At 39.1% G+C, this 19234-nt stretch overlaps 1 protein-coding gene across 1 annotated transcript in view; it reads left to right on the top strand.

Annotated features, from left to right (window-relative positions):
• Positions 1-16358, top strand: part of LMNB1 (lamin B1) — a 29469-nt gene extending 13111 nt beyond the window's left edge. Inside the window, exons 2-11 of the mRNA XM_056848076.1 lie at positions 5166-5322; positions 5536-5661; positions 6023-6193; positions 7617-7742; positions 8513-8733; positions 11712-11937; positions 12249-12353; positions 13235-13354; positions 14692-14808; positions 15689-16358. Coding sequence (XP_056704054.1) covers positions 5166-5322; positions 5536-5661; positions 6023-6193; positions 7617-7742; positions 8513-8733; positions 11712-11937; positions 12249-12353; positions 13235-13354; positions 14692-14808; positions 15689-15730 — 1411 coding nt within the window. The 3' untranslated portion in view covers positions 15731-16358. The remainder of the gene's footprint in view (positions 1-5165; positions 5323-5535; positions 5662-6022; positions 6194-7616; positions 7743-8512; positions 8734-11711; positions 11938-12248; positions 12354-13234; positions 13355-14691; positions 14809-15688) is intronic.
• Positions 16359-19234: the final 2876 nt, after the last annotated feature.

Genomic DNA, 19234 nt, shown 5'->3' with positions numbered 1-19234 from the left:
AACAGCAAGGTTGGTCTCAGAGATAGGTGCTCTTTCAATCAGAAAGGGTTTATGTATTTTCCACAACATGGTGGTCCTGTGCACATACCCCACCTTCACACCTAAGGTCAACACATCTTTTCTTATTACACAAGAAGTATGTTTGCTATCCCTCTGTACTATGGCAGGAGCAGGGTATTGTAATAAACTGGAGCTTTGAAGGCACACTTGGAGTGCCTCTGAATTATAGTCCAAATACACAGATAAACCTTGACCTGTCTCCAGTCCTAAATTCAGGAAATGGGTGGAGAGGTGCATATTCACAGGATATGTAATACTTTATGATTTTATTATGAAAACGTAGGATGTAGCTTAGATAAAAATACATACACATGGCTCTCCAACTGAGGTGATTGTCTGGAAGCCAAGGAGGAGTGAAGTATTATGAAGGCAGCTAGTTTTAAAGTGATGGATTTATCGGGGAAGTTAATGTTAGGAATAATCTTGTATAAGTGCACAATTTTGGATGAATGTTTATCCAGATAAAGAAGGTAATTTAAGAAGCCTCGTATGTATAGCAATAGGGATTGCCTCCTTCATACATTTTTAATATTCATTATGTAGCTCATAGTACTGTAGAAAGGAAAACACAATTGCATTGTTTTATTTATTTTATTGACTTTAATAGACTGTCTTTCAGCTAAAAACTCCCTCAGAGCAACTAAAATAAAACAAAACATGCTCAGTAATTTAATTTAAATTATACTGTAAAAAGAACAGTCAAGAATGCTAAAACTAATAGGACCATACCATGTCCATTTAGTTCAGCTGAAAAGTCTTCCAGAACAGAAATGTCTTCAGTTTTCTACCTTAAGTTAAATGCATGAATTATGATTATGATCAAAATAAACCATACAAAGTTGTAGGAGAGACTGGTGAAGTTTCATATTATTTATACTTAACCAATTTCTAATAAATGCTCAAATTAGACCTAGATTCTATGTTTTAAGGTTGTTGTTGCTTGAAATCAAAGAGGTGTTGCTTGCAAACTGCTAACAGAGGAGTACATGGTAAGCACAATGCAGTGTTGTTTTTTTAAGTATTCATTTGTGCTTTGCAACAAAAGGTGAAGCCAGTGTATTCTTCAGCATGTGTTACTCTTTGCCATGCAGCATTTAAAAAATTTACTTTGGGATGTGTTCCATATGAAACACGAAGTCATGTATAGTCTGATTTACTAATAATAGTACAGTGTAAATGTATTTTTGAAAGTTCTGATGTGGCAATTCAATGTGTACACTGTATTTTGGAATAGTAGATTGCATTTATTACAGCCATAGAACTCCTGAAAGCAAAGCTGTGGAAATTAAAAGTTGAAACTAGTAGTTCTCTAGTGTTATACAAACTAACAAATATGTATGTTACAAAATCATCCAGTGCTGGGAATGCTTAAAATGATGGTTTTCTTAACAGAAATCTTAATTGCTACTTCCCATTTCAGAAAGAAATACTGGTAAAATAGCATTACAAATTCCTTCATCATGGCCTGTTCATTGAGACAATGTCTTGATAGATTCAACAAGTGTTAATGGTTCAGCTGGTGCACAGGGCAACTGTTCAGAGATTGTTAGAAGGCAAGTGAAGTTGAAACAGGTGTCCCAAGTTGCACATTGTTATGCTGAAATGTGGTGGAAGGCCTCAACAAGAAAGTTAGCGTAACATGGCTTAAAGGAACAGTGGGCTCCTTAGTTGGGGAACGCTAGGATGGTGAAGTCATGTGTTCCATGTGCTTGGGGGAAATGCTCATGCAAGCATGCCTGTTTTCAGCCTGTAGGTTTGTAAGTTAATATTCTTGCATTCACATTTACTTGTACTATGACTGGATGTAGCCCTTCCTTTGATTATTTAGTTTATTTGTACCCCACTTTCTCCCCAAAGCAGCTTATTGTATTCCTCTCCTCCATTTTATCCTCACAGCAGCCCTGTCAGGTAGGTTAGTGAATGTTACTGGTCCAAGGTCATCCAGCAAGCTTCTATGGCAGAGTAGGGATTTGAACCAGGGTCTCCCAGATCACTGTAACCACAATGCCACACTGGCTTTTTATTTCACTTGTATTGTCGATCAAAGCTGAACTCATGACAACTATTCAGTCATAAGATTTCACTGAATCAAGACATTAATTCTGAACTTGCTGGGCTGGGATTGAAAGGCACCATTTTGCAGTGGTTCCAGTCCTACCTGGAGGGTAGGTTTCAGAAAGTGGTGCTGGCGGACTGCTGCTCAGCCCATTGGCTTTTGTCCTGTGGGGTCCCACACAATCCCATTTCTCCCCTATGCTCTTTAACATCTACATGAAACTGCTGGGTGAGGTCATCTGGAGATTTGGGCTGGGCTGTCAGCAACATGCAGATGACACTCAGCTCTATCTCGTGCTTCCAACTGATCCCAGGAGGATGTAGAAACCCCGAACCAGTTCCTGGAGGCAGTTTTGTAGTGGATGTCAGCTAATAAACTGAAGCATAATCCTGACAAGATGGAAGTTCTACTGGTGAGCGGAAGGTTTGACTTAGGGTTTAAGGTATCATCCATTTTGGATGGGATTGCATTCCCCTTGAAGAAACAGGTCTGTAGTCTGGGGGTGCTCTTAAATCCAGGCCTACTCCTGGTTAAGCAGGTGACAGGTGTGTCCAACAAATTGGTAGGTTCTAGATCAAATCAAGCCTGAACTCTCCTTACAAGCTAAAATGAGTAAACTGAAGTATTGTACTTTGGTCACATTATGAGAACACAAGAATCAATGGAAAAGTCAACAATTCTAGGAAAAGTGGAAGGCAGCAGGAAAAGAGGTAGATCTAGTATGAGATGGATTAACTCTATAAAGGAAGCCATGACCCTGCGTTTGCAAGACCTGAGCAAGGCTGATAACAATAGGATGTTTTGGAGGACGTTTATTCATAGGGTCGCCATTGGTCGAAAGTGACTTGATGGCGCTTAACACAGATGTGTCCAGGAGTGCCTTGTACTAGTTTTGGCTGGTTAACCAGCTGCAGCTGTTCCTGGGGAGAAAAGAACTGGCCATTGTGGTGCATGTCCTGGTTGCATCTAGGTTAGACTACTGCAATGCTGTCTACATGTGTCAGAATTCCAGAGGTGCCCACAGTCTTAAAAAGGTTGGGAACCTTGACATAGAAGTTTACAGAATAACTTAATTTTTAGGGACAGCTTTTAAGAAACAAAATACATTATCTAGTGCCTCGGTTCAGCCAGTTGTGCTGTAGCTTTGCTAAAACTGCTAATCTTCCTGAAGCTTCCTAGTGTTTCAAAGTTCTTTTTTTGTACAATTTCTATTTCCTTGCATCGGTTTTCCCAAAGTTTTAGTCTGAAGTTTTTAATTCTTAGCATAGAAGTAGAAATATCAGCATTTGCTCTTTCCACTCTGTCCTGGAGTAAGACTTGAACTGGTCATACGATCTCATGGCGTGTTTCCTCTAGTGATGGTTGCAATTTTTATTCACGGACCTGCTTTCCTTCCTCAAGTAGGATCTGTTCTTGGGAAACAAAATAGTGGGCAGTTGCAACACCGCCTGACAGTGTAGCAGTAGAAACGATACAGCTCACAGGAAGGAACTAGTTGCCATATGAGTGCAAACCCATCGCTTGTATACTTGCAAAAGTAGTAATTCTGGTTGGAAACCCTCTAGTCGCTTATAACTGTGACAGGATGATATCTGACTTCCTGTAGATTTTAATAAGGCCTACCTTGGTGATCCCATCAGGAAGAGTTCTCAGTGTTTAATATCTCAGGTGAAGGGGCCAGTAGGTCCCATTATTAAACTGTCTAAGGTAGGGTAATACCAGTATGTGTACATTCATTGAAGTACTGTACAAACATGCAGAAGTACCAGATCTTATAGGTCTCTAGCTCATTTGCTGCCACCATAGTCTTTACCCTTGGTGAATACATAAATCTATCCCATTGCAACCGGTATGTGGCTGGTTCTTGTGAAAGGGACAGAATGTTATTAGAAGGGAATTTTGGCTTTTACTTAAAATAAAAACTGCCATAAGGCCTAGAAAGTTGCAGTGTATGACTGAAAATGCATGGGATATACTAATTGAAATGTCAGCAACCGGATGTCTGTTTAGCAGTTGGATGTGTGACTTCTGTGTCTTGCATTCCTTCTTGCTCTCTTACCTATTGTTAGTAAAGATAGACTAGATTACACAAATTAATTCTCCCTGGATTATTTGTACAGATCACAGAACGTGGGGTGGTAGTACAGAATTTGGATAGTTTAAATGTAGAATTCTAAATTATCCACAGCTTTGACAAAGCTTTGCAACACTCCCACACCACACTGTTTGAAGTCCTCCATAGTCCTTTCTGCTTAGCTAGTCATCTGAGACTGGAGAAAAATTCCTTACAATTCATTGGTAGTGTATAGTTAATGCTTGGGTGCTAGTATCAATACTGTGGAATTACTGGTTTAGGCTAATAAAAGCAGTTGAGCGTGTGGAATGCTGTTCTGTTCAGGATTTGCGTTCACCAAAAACCCTTAATCAGCAATTCACTCTTTGGGTTTTTCTGTTTGTAATCAAGGCTATGCTTAATCTTAGCTTCTCTCTGATCTTAATTATCAGTTGTGTCCTGTTTGGGCAGAAAGTGTTTGCACTGTAAAAATATCATTAATGGTTCATATGCTGAAATGACCAGTTACCAACTTCAATGAATTCAAACTGGTGAGCGAAGCTCATGTCAGGAATATTTTACCCTTTCTTTAGTCCCTTGTGTTCCCTCCTAACCTCCCCCACCCCAAAAAAACCCTAATCCTAAAGTTTGAGAGGCCTTTAGGAGAGTGTGGAATTTGGAACTCAGTTTGTGCAAACATGGGGGTGGGGGGAGAGAGATTTCTGCCACTCTTTGTGTTCCATTCTACTCTGTCCCCCCATGATCTTCTGGTCTCATGTAGTGGGAGTGTGTGCAGGGGGTAGGAAAAAGGTTTCCACTTGCAATGAGTTGGATACAATTCATAGTCTTTTATCACGTGCTCAGTTGCAGTCCTTTGACAGACATATCCGGGGCTTTTTCCCCTTCCAAAAGGTAATTCGCAGTGCATGCCTGTTGCAGTATTAAGTATTCCATTTGTGATTAGGCACTTAATTAAACTTCTGTGATTTATTTTAGTTACACAAAAAAAGAATCTGATCTGAATGGAACCGTGGCTAAACTTCGGGAATTTGAAGCAGCTTTAAATGCTAAAGAAGCAGCACTTGCCACAGCACTTGGTGATAAGAAAAGTCTAGAGGGGGATGTTGAGGATTTGAAAGATCAGATTGCTCAGGTAAGGCATGAGCACTTCTCGTGGGCATGCAGTAATATTTGATATAAAGGCGTACGTAGGACGGGGACAGAAAACCATGGTATATGCCACTTTATATGCACAATTTGGAAGAGACTAGAATTTCAGATATTTGAAGTGCTGTAACTCGTCAGTTGTATTACTTAATTGTGATATTATGCCACATTTATACTTTGTCATACTATTTCTTTAAAGCTTGAAGCTGCTTTAGCAGCTGCTAAGAAACAGCTGGTAGATGAAACGTTGATGAAGGTGGATCTCGAAAATCGCTGTCAAAGTTTGATTGAAGACTTGGAGTTCCGGAAAAATATGTATGAAGAGGTAACTGTTCGGGTTCCAAAGTAATATCTCAGAGCAAACTTGTGGTAAGATAATGCTTTAACAACCACTTGGTTGGTATAGCCTAAATTTGTTACTAAATGTTTGCCTCTTTATTTAAGGGAGGGATCCTTTCTAAGTCTGCACTGCTACATTTAAGATTCTTTAGAAAAGTGAAGCAATAGTAAATATACTTAAGAGAAGTTTTCTCCTACTTGGCAAAACATAAATGAGTCTCAAGGTCCAGTTAGAAAGTCAATGGATTATGTCTTGACTAAAAAAAGGCAAAAATCTGACACGTTTTGTTAATGCTGTCTTAAATTTCTTAGTGAAATGTTTTCACCACAATTTGCATTGTTTGTAGGAAATCAATGAGACTAGAAGAAAGCACGAGACCCGTCTGGTAGAGGTGGATTCTGGGTGTCAAATAGAATATGAACACAAACTGGCCCAAGCCCTTCAGGAAATGAGAGAGCTGCATGATGTACAAGTGAAACTGTACAAGGATGAACTTGAAGAGACTTATCATGCCAAGGTATTTATACTTGCTCTCAACTATCTTAAAATTCTAGTAGCTGTGTTGGAAATCTTTGCATTGTAATGGGAATAGATCTTGAGTCTAATCTAACTCGGTTCAGATTTTGACCCACATATAAGCTGTCGGTGCCCAAAATGTAACATATACAGTCCAAATAAAAAGATTGTGTAGTGGTGATGAGAAGAAGTAACTAGTGAAGGAAGTGCGCTCCTGAAAATTCAGGAAATATTGCGGCGTGTTAAATTTGAGTGAGAAATTGAAAGGGATATCTTGTAGTTCTGCCTTCATTACATCACTTTGACTTGTTTCTTAGTTAGGCAAATTCAAAATGTATTTAAACATGGGTATTTACATGTTGCTTAGTGCAGCTAAAGCAGCTGATGCTGTTAGTATACATCTGCTAACAGTTTCCCATTGCCCATGTCCTCTGAATGCTACTCAGTGGGGGAAAATGCTGCCAAATAGCACAGGTTTTTTGGGCCCCAAAGCTCTTCCAATGACTGTAAGCTTTTCCTTCATATTGGTGTGTGTGTGTGTGTGTGTGTATATATATATATATATATATAATGTGTTTGTGTGTGTGGTTATAAACGACCCTGGACATTGTGGAAAGGTGGAATATAAACATAGTTAAAACACAGATTAACATGCATCAAGTTAACACTGCAAGGTGTGTGACATATATCTCCACTAGCTGCTGATCAGAGCTACTTCCACCAAAGATAGCAACAATTCTGTTCTGCCTCTTTTACAGAAGAGGGTATAGCAGCTGGCCGTTTCGTATCTTGTGAACATTTGTCTTGCCAAGAGCCAGTCATTCAACAGTCAAAGCAATTTCCTGCTTACTGCATTTTCTCCGGCTATTGAGACCCAGAATACTTTTTTAAAAAAGTAATAACTGTTAAGAACGCAGTGTGTGCTGCCTTTTGGATCTGCCCTTGATTGCATTAGTTTTGAAATTGATGTATACTGCAGGCATACATGAGAAGGAGTAATATTCCATTCCAACTTACTAAGATCACTGATCATTTAGTATGAATGTATTAGGATGTTGCTTTTGATTAATCTCAAGTTGATGCTTAAAGTTATATTTGATGGTTTTCTTTGCTTATGAGATTTTACCATATTGGGTTGATTTATAGGTAGTTATAAAGTAGCCTCTGGCATGCCTAAGGCCTTGCTCGTCATGAAAAATTATTTACATATTTTCTGAAATTGAAGAGTTTCCTTCCAGGGAAGTTAATCACTTACGTTTCAGCTTTCAGTTCGCTGTAAGAGCCTGTATGACGGGTTTCCTGTATTACATGAATTTTGTGTGTTACTCAATGACAGTGCAGGGTTGTAAAGTAGAAGTGCATGCTTATATATTTGCTGGCAAGTTAAACGTGAGGGTTTTTTTTCCTGTGTCTGTGACCTGTAGCTTGAAAATGCGAGGCTATCCTCTGAAACAAGTTGTTCTGCAGCCAACGCAATAAAAGAAGAACTCATGGAAAGTCGCATGCGCATTGATAGCCTCTCGTCCCAGCTGGCTAATCTGCAGAAAGAGGTAAGACACCTATGATCCTGAGTTTGTCACTACACAAAGTTTATAAAAGTTTTCCTTTTTGCGCTCTGATAATATTCTTAATTTTGCATCACTAAATATGTCAGTTTTTCTCTTTGGTGTTCAGTCTAGAATCAAATCATGACAGCCAGTATGTGGAAGAGAACCTGATATTTTGTGAATCAATTTTAGCTTTTAACGTTCTTTTAAAATGGTTTTCTAGCTCTTAATACTTTGAAGATATACTTGAAAATAATTAAGTAGGCAGTAGTGATTTGTCAGAAAGGGGTGATTGGATATCGTTTCAGTGGTCCAAGGTAGGGCTTTGGGTTCTCACAGAATCCCCTAGCCCTTCCCCATAACTAGCAGAACCAGCTTGAATTATGTGTGTTTATTTAATTTGCATAACAGTAGTGCCATGGAACCTAAATTCTCATAGTACAGAGGACACAATACTGATATTGAAGAAGCTACATTTTAGTTGCCCATTTAGGCTTGTCTTAATGCAGTATAGTGCAAAATAATAAATGAGAGAACATCTGAAGTCTGGGAATTATGAAAACATGTCTCTGTTCCGGATATGAGCCTGTTGTGCAATTGTTCGATGACTTGCTTGATTTATTCTTGCCCAACGTAGGAAGAGTGTGTTTCTTCCACTTGAGTGTCCATAGGCAGCTGTTTTGCCATCTTTAAAATGCATTTTTAACTGTAATCTCATTATTGTGTTAGTTTTTAGAACTCACAGCTGAGGCTTTTTTCTCTTTTAATTTTAGGCTAGAGGATGGCTAGAGAGGGTTCAAGAACTGGAGGATACTCTGGCTAAAGAAAGGGATAATTTCCGCAGAACACTGTCTGACAGAGAGAGAGAAATGGCGGAAATAAGAGATCAGATGCAACAGCAGTTGAGTGACTATGAACAACTGCTCGATGTAAAATTGGCTCTGGATATGGAAATCAATGCATACAGAAAGCTTTTGGAAGGTGAAGAAGAAAGGTAAGGTTAGTTGTTGAGGTTTTGAAGTGGGGAATGCTGTAAATAATACTGAAGAGCATGTAGTCAGGCCATCTGCCCAGCTTTCTGTAGACTGATACAATCCACAGAGTGAGACGAGGAGGAAGGCTTTTAATTGCAACATTAGGGATAAAAAACCTTTCAGCTAAGATCCCAGGCTTTCTTGATGAATCCGGGCAGGGCTAGATCATTAGTAGCTCCTCTTACTGCTGCTTTCACTACTTGACGTGTGCTGGGCAGTTTGAGGTAGAGCTACTGGCAGAAGAACAGACTGCCAGGACAAACTTTTATCTTGAATCTTTTATTAGCAATTAAAAATTGTGAATGGGCACTCAGGGCAATCCCAGGGTTCCTCGTATTGGGTAGAAAATCAATACCACATTTATGTCCACATGCCTGATCTGAAAAGTATACCAATAGGTTGACAATTTGATACTTCATTATAGGGTGGGCCTGTGAATCATCCTCAATATAGCCCTTAGTCTAAAAAGAATTAACACTAAAAATCCATGGTGGTACTTGCTTTACCAAAGTGATTTTCTCCCTACCTCCCTCTGACCAATTAAAAAGATCTCATCACCTTCAAGTGGGAAGTACAAGGGTCTCTCCACCTCACTGCCTGAGAAATCTGAGCTGATTTCCTGAGTCCATTTAGCCCAGGGACACCCTGGCTTACTCATGGGTGTTCACATGCCTACTGGGTGTTGATGGTCCCTTCAACAGCATGTTTTCCTTCCTTGCTTTTGTCTCCCTTTTCACTCTCCCAAGAGCCCTCCCCTCTTTCAGTCAGCATTGTTCTTTCCTTGTCTCTTTCACTGCTTCTGATATCACTAGATGAACTGGGTGGGGTACAAGCCAGGCTGCCTAAAGCACTCTATAAACAGCACTGCAGACTATCACAGAACCACAAAAGAAACTGCGCACAGTCACAGTAAAGACAATCTCTGTAATAGCACACGTGTGAATCAGACAATAAGTCCATCAATGTCAGTATTGTCTACTCAGACCAGCAGCAGCTCTCCAGGGTCTCAGGCAGAGGTCTTTCACATAAACTACTGCCTGGTCCTTTTAGCTGGAGATGCCGGGGATTGAACCTGGGACCTTGTGCAAGCAAAGCAGAGGCTCTTCCACTGAGCCACAGCCCCTCCCTGATGGGCTGACGTCTGTCTTGTATTGTATGCTGTTTGTGTGGTTTTATTGGGTTCTGTATTTAGTTGCTTTTACTCAATTGGTGTGCTGAATTTACAAAGTAAGAACGCTTACTAAGAATGTCTTCACAATTTTGCATAGCTAGTCTTCATTAACTGCATCCATTGTAAGAATCTGAGCTACCATCAAGTTCTCCATTGGAAAATAAGCCAGTACTTCAGTATTGGGCCACAGTATACCTTCTGCCTATGCCTGCTATATATATAGCTAGGGTCTTTTCCCAAACAGAAAAGTACAAGAGGAGGGTCAAATGAGGGAGAATAAATTCCATTCCTTCCTTTTCCAGTTTCTTTATCTCTGTTTGGCTGCCATACCTCTCCACAGAGTTCTTCCCTGTCCCCCCCCCCCCAAAATGTTTTGTTCTCTGGCACCATTTTAGTTAGTAGATCAATTTCCCCACTAAGATTTTTATTGTTCTCTACATAAGTGAGTAAATATACCAACCAACAAACCTTGTGTAATTGCCATCTACCACATCAGCAAGATAAAGTAAGAGGAAGAAAGAGTTGCCTGTGTAGGCAGCTGTGAGTAAAAATTAAACAAAATCAACAACAAAAAGGAGAGCAAGAATGGAGGAAGAGAGGTGAAAGGCAGCAGTACTGATCTAGGTAAAAAAAGGAGTGGGGAAATCTTGCCTGGTGGAGGTGAAGAGCTCATAAGTTTCTTGTCTGTTGTATGCAGTTCTCTCCCTTAGCGCAAAGATCTAATGTATTGCTGATCCAGTCATGCTCAGAAGGAGGAATACAAGATTTGCAGTGTTGCAAAATAATTCGCTTGGCAACCAGTGCTGCAAAAAGGCTGGTTTTTTAAATTATGGCATTTTTCTGCAAACCTGTGTTTTTCATCTACACAAGGGACCATACTTAGCTAATAGATATTTGTCACAACCTTAGTCTGTTTCATTGATTCTTAACATTCAATCCACCATCACCCCACCTGTTACACAATGCTATCATCAAATGCCCTCCATGCAATGGTGTGGGGGCTGATGGGAAACTGCGGCATAAAAGCAGCACTTCAGACAAGTTCACTTCATTTATATAGGTATGCTTTTTGATATCTGCAAACGATGCACAGGTGTGTCATTGAAAATATCCCTGAGATCCTTGAACGATAGCCATCAGCCAAGTTCTTAATGTTAAATTCCATTCTTATTTGCTGTGTGCCACTTTCCTAAGAGAAATTTGGAATTTTATCTTTGATGTGGAGTAAGAAACAACTCTACTGACTATCAAGCTGTTGCAGGTGGGGAGAAAGGGGTTGCTTAAAATCCCGTATGGCCTTCGTTTAGAATTTCGGGTCTACGCAATTTCCTTATGCATAAGTTTTGTAATAAACATTTTATTCCTGACCCAAAATTTTAAACTCTGATTTTTGGTTGTCTGAGGTTAGCCCAATACAATACACCAACTTTCTTCAAATTAAGATAGAGGCTTGTGAGGTATTTCTCCAAAATACAGCTTGTGATTGTGCTTCAACAATTACATGAGGTGGATTACTCAGGTGTGGATTTTACTTTTTGAAAAGGTATTGCAGAAATGGTACAAAGGGACAGTTGTTGGAATGTTGAAGTGTCGTACATCTTAACACTGATAAATGTAAGGAGATTGCAGAAGCCACATTACAGAGAACTGATAAGCACAGTGAACTGTGATTTTAAGTAATGAGCAGTATTCACAAAATGTAAGTTATGGAGCTGGATAGAAGCACATTTTTAAGTGTTACTTGTCTCTGAATTTCATGTTCATCAGATTGAAGCTTACTCCCAGCCCATCCTCTCGTGTGACAGTTTCTCGGGCATCATCGAGCCGTAGCGTGCGCACAACCAGGGGAAAGCGGAAGAGAGTTGACGTGGAAGAATCAGAGGCCAGTAGTAGTGTTAGCATCTCTCATTCAGCTTCTGCCACTGGAAATGTGTGCATTGACGAAATAGATGTAGATGGGAAGTTTATCCGTTTGAAGAACACTTCTGATCAGGTATGTGGTCAGTGGTCATGACCTTGCTACCAGGATTATGTCCCATCTTTCAGGGTGGTTATGAGGAGAAGAGAGTGTGGGAATGGTCATGTGCACTGCCCTGAACTCCTTGGAAAACAAATAGGTGATACTATTCTGGGTGATGGGAGAAGAAATGGTGAACAATAAAATGCAGTAACATTCTCCTGAAGGTGGTCACTTGCCTGTAGTGACTGAAAAATCAACAGTCTTCAAATTCTTTTGCAGTAAGATGTTCCATACCTGTTTATGGCTACAGCTGTAAGGCCTCTCTATGTTTGTCTTTTGCTTAGGACCAACCATTGGGAGGCTGGGAGATGATTAGAAAAATAGGAGACAGTTCTGTTGCTTATAAATATACCTCAAGATATGTGCTGAAGGCAGGCCAGACTGTTACGGTAAGTAAAATATTTGTAGCTAAAGCAAAATGATTAGTGGGCTGAGCAAATGTATGGGTTGCTAATACAGTGGATGCTTGCCTAGTTCATGCTACAGTAGCTCTCTGTGTACTTTGATTGCTGTTAAAAAATTTCAACAGGAAAGCTATGCATTTGTGGTTAAAACTAAATTTTACCATGACAAATGCATGTTCCCAAATCTGTTCTCTGTTGAAAACAAATATGGGGGCCAGAGGACACTTATGTGGGAGGTTTATCTGGAGAGAGAGGTCTTGTGCCTTCTGAGTACCCTACACGCTCCATAACACGCACAGACATTTCCCCTCACTTTTGAGGAGGAAAAAAGTGCGTGTTATGGAGCGAAAAATACGGTAGTATGATAGAAATGTAAAATTTCCAGACTGAGGCCATGGGGGGTGCTTTCTGTATGTTTTCCCCCTTAAAATGAGTAGGAGTGGAGGGAATTGGAATATATGCAGTAGTTTTCAGCCTTTCATTTTATGTTGAAGTAGTCAAATAAGTGCATCATGTAGAACAGAGAACAATAGGCACAGAGTCCATTCTGGAAGGACTTCTGAGTTTGTATCTAGGTCAGAACCACAGGATCCTTGTGGGGTGGATCTCTGTCCTGTCTCTTTTGAAGTACCCGTATAGTAGTTGTGATTGAAGTTACTCCAAAAAATAACTATTAACCTCTTGTATTTGCTTAAAAAATAAGCCTGCCACAAATGCATATGGTTGTGGATCAGCCGCTTTAATGTTTAGATTTCATGCAAACTATTTGCTTCCCAACAACTTGTACGTGGAGGGTGTGCATGCTTTCATAGGTATTCTATGGAAGATGCATCTTAATCCTGTGTGATTTGTTCTTTCTTTCCTAGGTCTGGGCTGCTAATGCTGGAGTAACAGCCAGTCCTCCTTCTAACCTGATCTGGAAGAACCAGAACTCTTGGGGCACTGGCAAGGATGTAAAAGTTGTACTGAAAAACTCTCAGGGAGAGGTAATGTGGGGAAACTTTGCCCAGATACACCTAACCCAAACTGATTATAAACTAGTTGTTGTTTTCTTGAGCGTATGGTTTTGTAGCTATCCTAAATCTTTTGCACAATGTGGATGGGTTGTAAATTGACAGCAATAGTAAAGCCAACTCATGACTGCAAAAAGAGCCTTTTTCCACTATAGTATATTTTTAAATTTTTAGAAACTAATTTTAAAAAAAGATATAAAATATAAAATAAAAACATTGGTCCTTTTCATAAAAGAAGGAAAAACGTATTTTACATAAAGTACACTATACAGTATTTGATAAACACAGTAATAATGTTAAACAGTATTATAAAGTAAATTGTGAAAATTTCAGTGGTGATTACTATTATAACTCTAAACATAAATTTCTAAAAGTATTTCCCAGATATTGACAATTAAGTTCATATGGTATCATCTATCCATAATATATTTAGATGTTTATTTTTTTCTTTTAAGACCTTTTCAAAACAATATAACAAAAAGATGGTTAGTTATTCATATATATCATTTCAACAACCTCCTCCTCTGCTCCCCATTTCTAAAGAATAATATGAGTAGTATGCTTTCCATTTGTCTTGAAATTCTTTGGTTGGTCTATTATTCATACAGTTCGTTAATTTTGCCATTGCTGCGTATTCTGCTAATTTGCTTTCCAAATCTTCTGGGCGTGGGCACTCTTCTGCTTTCCATTTTGTTGCAAATATAACTATGGTCACCATTATCATATATCTAAACAATTCTTCCAAGATTTTTGGAATATTTTTGGGCAAAATGCCCAATAGCATGCTTTTGGCTTCCATAGCAAACTTAATTTTTAAGATTTTCTGGATTTCAGGATGTATTTCTTGCAATTTTTTTGTCTTTTGCCCATTCACCATATATGATAAAGCATTCTGTCCACCTCTTTGCATTTCCAATATTTCCCATTACAGTTCTTGTCCATCTTCTCAATGTCCTTTGGGGCAATATACCACCAATAAAACATCTTATACCAATTTCCTCTTAATGTTTGACTTGCTGTACATTTTATATCTTTAGTCCATAAGGTTTCCCATTGTTGGAGAGATATGTCTTACTCAAAATTTTGCATCCATCTAACCATACTTGTTTTAACTTCAAATTGAATTAATAGCGTATAAAATTATACTAGTAAATGTTCTTTTTGCTGTGTTAGCACCTTTTTGAATTCAGTCAACTCCGTTATTACACCTCTTGCTGTGTGAATGTCCTATTGCACAAAGGGCCTTGATGTGTGCTTGACCGTGTTTACATTGCAGAATTCAGGTAATAGAATACCTGTGTCCATTACAGGAAGTTGCTCAGAGAAGCACCGTCTTCAAAACAACTTTACTTGAAGCTGAAGAGGTGGAGGAAGTAGAAGAAGAACCAGCTGAAGCCATAGAGGAGGAAGATCTGTTTCACCAGCAGGTATCTTGATGAACAAGGAATGATACATGTAGCATACATTTTCCTAATGGTGATTTTGGCAGGAAAGTGTGACGGGTTAGCGTAACTGAGTTTTTATTGGTATTGTGCACTTAACAACTGCTATGTTTTTCTTAAAGCTCAGACTTTACACAACTTCGACTGTAGCATTTTCCTTTAAACTTATGTGGTGGCGCAGTGTGATTACTATGCAAGGTTTGCGAGTACTGAACATCACATCTTTGTGGAAAGGGCTGTGGCAAATAATTTTCTTAACAGTGTTAATTCTGAGTTGTATTTTACCTTCTGCAATTAACCAGACTTGTTGGTTTGAAAAAAATGAAAGTGGTTACAGTGATGTCTCTGGAACTGCTGCTAATCTACTTGTTGGTTCTTAAAGAATAGTCATGAAGCTTTTCAGACTTGTAGTGATTGAAGTCTGGATGGGGCTTTCCTGAGTGAAAAACAGTGATCAAAGCAGTTTATTAGACTTTTAAGATAGCTATCCTGGGCACATGAAGATGTGTTCAACAGTTTCAGCAAGATTCTGGCCTGTAATTAATGAATGTTGTCATCCATAGTATGTACATTAATTCAGTGTCTCCCAGTCATCAGAACTACTCTTTCATAAACCTGTCACCTGGGTAAATCAGTGTAAGGCTGAGAACATCTGTTTTATAGAAGGCTTTAAATATTTGTAATAAGCACATGAATTTGTTCACATCTTGCTCTTACAATGGAAGTTCTGTTAATGGGCAAGAAGATATATTTTTTTTCTCCGGAGGCTTTCCATAATACTGTTCAGTGTATCAAACTTTACATTTGCTTAGATGAACACAGTAGGAACATTTTCATGAAGCTACCTTTCCTCTATTTGAAACAGGGAGACCCACGAGCAGCCAACAGAAGCTGTGCAATCATGTAAACTCCAGTCATCTGTATTCTTCAATTATGTTAATCCCTTCCTGTGGAGGAGAACCTTCTTGGAAGCACAACATATTTTTGTATTTTCCCCTGGTGAATTTTAAACTGTGTCTGGCCTTAATTTCCTTTGTCACAGAGAAGGAGGCTTTTGTAAGTGAAACCATATATATAGCTTTTGAAATGTGAAATATTGACACTGAATAATGTACTGTTTTTGAAAATGGCCCTCATGCTTTTATGCTGGTCCTTTTTAAACATCCTAATTCAAGGAATAAACTAATTATGTTGGGGTTTGGTTGTTAGTCTAGCTACCTACTCTTGTCCTCTTTACAGTTTTAGGTGCTTTTTGGAGTGGGAAGGACATAACATATTCAACAAAACCTTTTTCTACTGAAAACTTTTGTATTTTAGCAATTAAATCACACAAATTTTACTGAAGCATTGTCTACCAGTCGCATCATAGAAGATGAAGGAAGTAACAAAATTCATTTGCTAGTTTTACTTCACTTAGATTCTTAACCAGGAAAGGGGGCTTCTGTTTAATGTGTTGGATGTGTTTTTAAATTCTAGTGTAACTTGCATAATTTTTTCCATGTCAAAATTAACAAATAAAAGCTGTCTTAAGAAAACCTGTGTGTTACTTTGAAAACAAAACTTCTGTTGGAATTGTCAGATGTTGTTGGTGAAATGGACTGTTAACATGCTAACTGGAGTATTTATTTTCTTTGTGCTTCCCTATAGTTGGATTTTGCTTTATTTTATTATGATACTATTGGTTAGTGGAAATAGAAACAATAACAGTTGGAATGGCCCATAGCCTACCCACCCCAGAGAAAGATAAAACCAGTAGTCTTCCAGAAATTCAGCAAGGTGGAGAGAATAAAAGGAAAACAGAATGGAATATGGGAGAGAGAAGAAGCGATGGGGAAGGACAACAGAAGAAGCACCCTTGCCCCAAACTTAGCTTTTGTTCTCTGATGGCAAAGAGAAAAAATTAAGTATTTTTTTCTGTACACCTGCCTAATTTATTCCAGTATCTGTAACAAGAAACAAGTTTTGCTTTCATCAGATGTCTCAAATGAGCCTATTTAGCCCTTGTAACTCAAGTGATCTCATCATAGGGTTTTCAAGGTAAAGGTTGGTCAGAAGTGGTTTACCAGAAGACAAGAGTCAGTAGAAAAGACAACCATGCTAGGAAAAGTTGAAGGCAGCAGGAAAAGAGGAAGACCCAACAAGAGATGGATTGACTCTATAAAGGAAGCCACGGCCCTCAATTTGCAGGATCTGAGCAGGGCTGTTAAGGATAGGACACTTTGGAGGACATTGATTCATAGGGTTGCCATGAGTCGGAGATGACTTGACGGCACTTAACACACACACAACTCAGTGGTAGCCAGAAAGAATAGTGCCAGCCCAACTGCATCTCATATGTGTTGAGCATATGTTAAATAGGAAGTTAGAGATTTGTATTACAACTCCAAAGCAACATTTTAATGGGTATCTTGCGTTGGTCTTTCTGTGTATGCATGGATGGGTTTGGAGGGCTGTGACAGGCATCTCTTGCTGTGGGAATGCCATTTATGTTGTTTGCAGGTGAAGTAGATGGCTCACCAAGCCAAGAAGCAGGTTTTCAACACTGGTGCTATGAATTGTGTTTCCACTTGCTGTTCATGTGCATTCATTGACCTGACTTAACCAGAAACATGTTTTTGTTTAATATTGGTTTAGGCTTTGATATGAGTCTAATTATTGCCTTTTCCTTTTTGGCTATAGGTCAGCCCTTATATATTGCCCGTAGACCTGCTTCCTTAGACAGAGGGCAAACCTTTATGGGTTTGTTCAAAGTTGAGACAGTATAATGACGCCCCTCTGTTCATTTGCTTTCTTCTGTATGTGAGTGGGAGAAAAAAGAAATGGTAGTAATTCAATTGCTCATATGAGTAAAACATTCTGTCTGGAAAGATGTTTCCTTCTCAAGCTGGCTGACTTTTTGTCTTGATTCAAGACGCCTTGCTCCATTAATACCGGAGACACCATCCAGAGGTAAGATCTAACTTAATTGTTCAAGAACAGCCAAAGTGGGTATCCAGCCCAAAAGGTTTGTCTGCTTCATGGTGACAGTGACGCCTTCTACCACAAGATGGGAGTGTTGCTAACATAATGTTCATTGAGGATGCAGGGGGAAATTGAGTCCACTCTTGTGCTGTGTCAATTGTGGCTGTACTTCATAATGGAGAAACAAGTTCATAAAATGTACATATATTTGAACTAAAAAAGGTTCAATGTCTGCTTAATGCCTTTAAGGAAGACACTGCGTTTAAACACATTATTATTAAAATTACTCATTGCTACCCAAGAGTGTATACAGCAGCCCTTGTAATAGTACACCGCCCAAAAAGTCTTCCCACTCACTTCTTTGATCCCTCTTCATGATATATTGATGTAGGAAGAAGCGATATTTGAGCTACATTTTCTTTGAAGTACTGTACCTGTTTGACAGGCTCTTCTCTCCCCCCCCCCCCACCCCTTGTTATACAGCTTTCTCCTTAGAACAGCTGCTATAGGGCATTGTGGCTATTGGGTGGAGAAGGTGCAGTACATCTGATTTCTTTAAGGTTTTGGTTAATCTTCCCAAAGTATATTCCCTGCTGAAATCTTTCAGTCGAAGTTGCATTGTAAAGGCACAATACATAGTCAAATTTATATGGCCTTGAATTTTAAATATGGGGCTGGATCCACCAGAAGAGTTTACCGAAGATGCTGGCAGAGTGGATCTTTCCCTGCCTTCCCTGTCCCCAAACATCCTGCCACTTGCTCTGCTAATACTCTTGAAGGATGAAAAGAACATGAAGGAAACCTGTGCTCTACCAACATCTTCTGTGAACTCTCTTGCTGGGTTCAACTCATGTTTTTCCCCCCATGAAGCAACAGTTACGGTTGTCTTATGTAGATGTACTGTAAGTGGCTCTTAAATTACTTCTACACTTTGCTTATCAGATTTGATTAGAGACATGGAGGTGAATGTCAAGGTTCCCCCCTCTTTTAAACCACCCCTAGAAAATGAAGATACAAAACAGGCAGAGAGGGGAAGGGACTAATGCTTTTCTTAGTAACCTCATTCACTGGCAGATTATTCTTGCTGGGATACTAACTCTAGTCTATATGCTTACTGAAAGGGGAGCTTGTAAGAAATTGTTTATTGAGCTGAAATACATTAAGCAAATGTTAACATATTAATGTCTGGTTTCAAGGTTTATAGCTGAATTTAGATTTATGGAAAATAGGAAAGGTTGATGAAATGGTAACTACTGCATCCTCAGATTTTAAATCACCCGGATTAGGATTTCCTAAATATATCTTCAAGGTAAATGACCTCTTCTAAAACACAGCTCCCTCAGAAGTTGCGTTGCTTCATGATCCAGGAGAAATGCTTAGTGCACAATTGAAATTAGCATTGTACATCTCCCTGGTGAAAGCAGAACTGATCTTGATATGGAGCCTAGTA

This window comes from Euleptes europaea, chromosome 4 (genome assembly GCF_029931775.1).
Source record: "Euleptes europaea isolate rEulEur1 chromosome 4, rEulEur1.hap1, whole genome shotgun sequence".
NCBI classification, from domain to species: Eukaryota; Metazoa; Chordata; class Lepidosauria; order Squamata; family Sphaerodactylidae; genus Euleptes; species Euleptes europaea.
Note: the sequence above shows the minus strand (reverse complement) of the source record. Positions and strands in the feature narration are given on the sequence as shown.